Source organism: Desarmillaria tabescens, assembly GCF_030435595.1.
Source record: "Desarmillaria tabescens strain CCBAS 213 chromosome Unknown EV420scaffold_81, whole genome shotgun sequence".
In the NCBI taxonomy this organism is placed as follows: Eukaryota; Fungi; Basidiomycota; class Agaricomycetes; order Agaricales; family Physalacriaceae; genus Desarmillaria; species Desarmillaria tabescens.
This window is the reverse complement of record NW_026848380.1, coordinates 150,464-152,630: the sequence shown is the minus strand read 5'-3', so window position 1 is coordinate 152,630 and position 2,167 is coordinate 150,464. Positions and strand designations below refer to the sequence as shown.

Here is a 2,167-nt window from a genome sequence, read left to right as displayed (position 1 = left end):
CATCCGAGCTTGCGACAATTTCGAGAAGATTTATGTTGTTCTCGATGCTATTGACGCATACCACGATTCGCCTAATATCCTTGACGATGTAATGGAGATGATCAGTCGTCTGTCAAATATTGCCTCAATATTATTTACTACTACTCACTCCAGCGCCAACATCCGGACCAGGTTCGCAAACGTCAGCAGACTTAATGCCTCGTCGCTTATACTTCGAACGGGAACATATACCATGGACACCACTGTACAAGAATCCCCTGATCTCGTTGAAGAGATCCTCTTGTCTTTGACAAATCCTTTATATCACAAGTACGTCTAGACCCATATCACGCTTCGTTTGTGATTACAGCCAGCTGAAAGGGATTATAGCTATTGCAGGCTGTTTATTTTCGAACCAGACCCGGTTCCCTACCTCCAACGGACGGCATACAACTGGGCAAAACAGAAAATCTCTGAAATACTCGACAGAGGACCTCCTAAATCAACTAACGTCGCTTCCGGAAGCGATCTTCTCCGCGAGATACAGGAGGCGCTGTCAGGAGGCCGGAATTTGGATCATTCTTTCCGAAAATTCATTGTCTCGACCAACTCGTGGCGCAATATCATACCTCTAGCGGCGAAGAACCCACTCATGGCGATCAACTTTCTGCAGAAAGTAGATATCCTCCAGCACGCTTTGAATACTACTGTATAGGTCTCATTGCCTTCACAGGAAATTGACACCCGTGCTTATGTCTACAATAAAGCTTACTATCGTGCACGCTGCATCAAATGCTTGCTACAAGTTGCTGAAACCTACCTTGTCGTTCCCACAAGCCTCACGATATCAAATATTAGGTGTGATACGAGACGGCCAGTATGTTATGGAGGATTTGCGGTAGGTTCTAACGTTTTACATTAGCCATGAAATTTCGACCTGACATTGGTACCTGTCCTATACAGGATATCTACAAAGGCCGCATGAACAACATTGATGTTTGCCTGAAAGTTCTGCGGATCTTCACCGACGATGAGACGAAGTCTAGGGGAGATATCAGAAAGGTCTGCCTAGACAGCTCGGTTGTAACACACCTGTCTAATGAAAGGCTTTTAGGACTTTTGCAGAGAAGCGTTAGTCTGGAGAAATTTGCAACACCCCAACGTGCTCTGTGTCATTGGTATCAACGAAGATCTATTCCATCCAAGTTTTTGCCTCATCTCTCCTTGGATGAAGAATGGCAATATCATTTCATTCTTATCGCAGCATCCGGAACACAATCGTATACAGTGTGTATGTTCTTATTTTCATTACTATTCAATGCTTCGATGTTTAGAATGTCAATATGATGAACAGATAATTGAAGTAGCAAATGGGCTCGATTACCTTCACTCACATAAACCTCCGGTCATACATGCTGACATTCGTGGGGTAAGCGTCTCTCCTTGCACAGTATAATATCTGGCCTGACTCATTTTTGTGGAAGGCCAACATCCTTGTCAATGCGGACTTTCGCTGCTGCTTAGCAGACTTTGGCCTTGCGAAGGCTGTGATGACATGTGGGTTCGGAAGCTATGGAGATTCGAGAAAAGGATCTTCCAGATGGCTTGCACCTGAGCTTCTTCAGGTTGACGCTTCCTCCAATTGGCAGTATCAAACATTTAGAGATATATATGCCTTTGGATGTACTGTAATCGAGGTACGTCGACTTATCAAGTCCTGGGTCCTCCGTGCCTGATTACGTCTGTTAGATTTTCACTGGGCGAATTCCATTTTGGAATATTAAACAAGATATCGCCGTTATGCTTGCTGTATGGCAGAACGACCTTCGACCAGCTAGGCCCAGCTATGATGAGCTGCCGTATGATAGCGTATGGTCATTGGTCGAACTCTGTTGGTCGAGGGACGTTCATAGAAGACCATCTTCTTCAAGCCTGGTTGCCCAGCTCACTAACCTGGATCTTTCCCGGAGAATTTTCAGAAAGAAGAAATCAGTGTCGAAGTCGATAAAGGCAATGGTTATCTCTCAACATAATATTCGAAGTAGGCTTCCCTCCCATTCTTAAAGACTATTAGTCTCAATGAGGCACACTCAGATCATCAGAAGTTGGGCATTGGTCGACATTTTCGCTGTCAAATAGGCGGCTGCAACAGGTCCTTCTTATCCAGTTCCGTACGAAGGAAGCATAA

The 2,167-nt window shown here is 44.8% G+C and overlaps 1 protein-coding gene across 1 annotated transcript; it reads left to right on the top strand.

The window, feature by feature from the left end:
• Window positions 1-960: 960 nt before the first annotated feature.
• EV420DRAFT_1623160 (kinase-like domain-containing protein) lies at window positions 961-2,167 on the top strand (the record flags this gene model as incomplete). Its single annotated transcript, XM_060475911.1, has 6 exons — window positions 961-1,041; window positions 1,094-1,259; window positions 1,314-1,408; window positions 1,464-1,676; window positions 1,729-1,914; window positions 2,132-2,167. 6 exons carry the CDS (start codon window positions 961-963, stop codon window positions 2,165-2,167), a joined length of 777 nt encoding a protein of 258 aa, XP_060323421.1.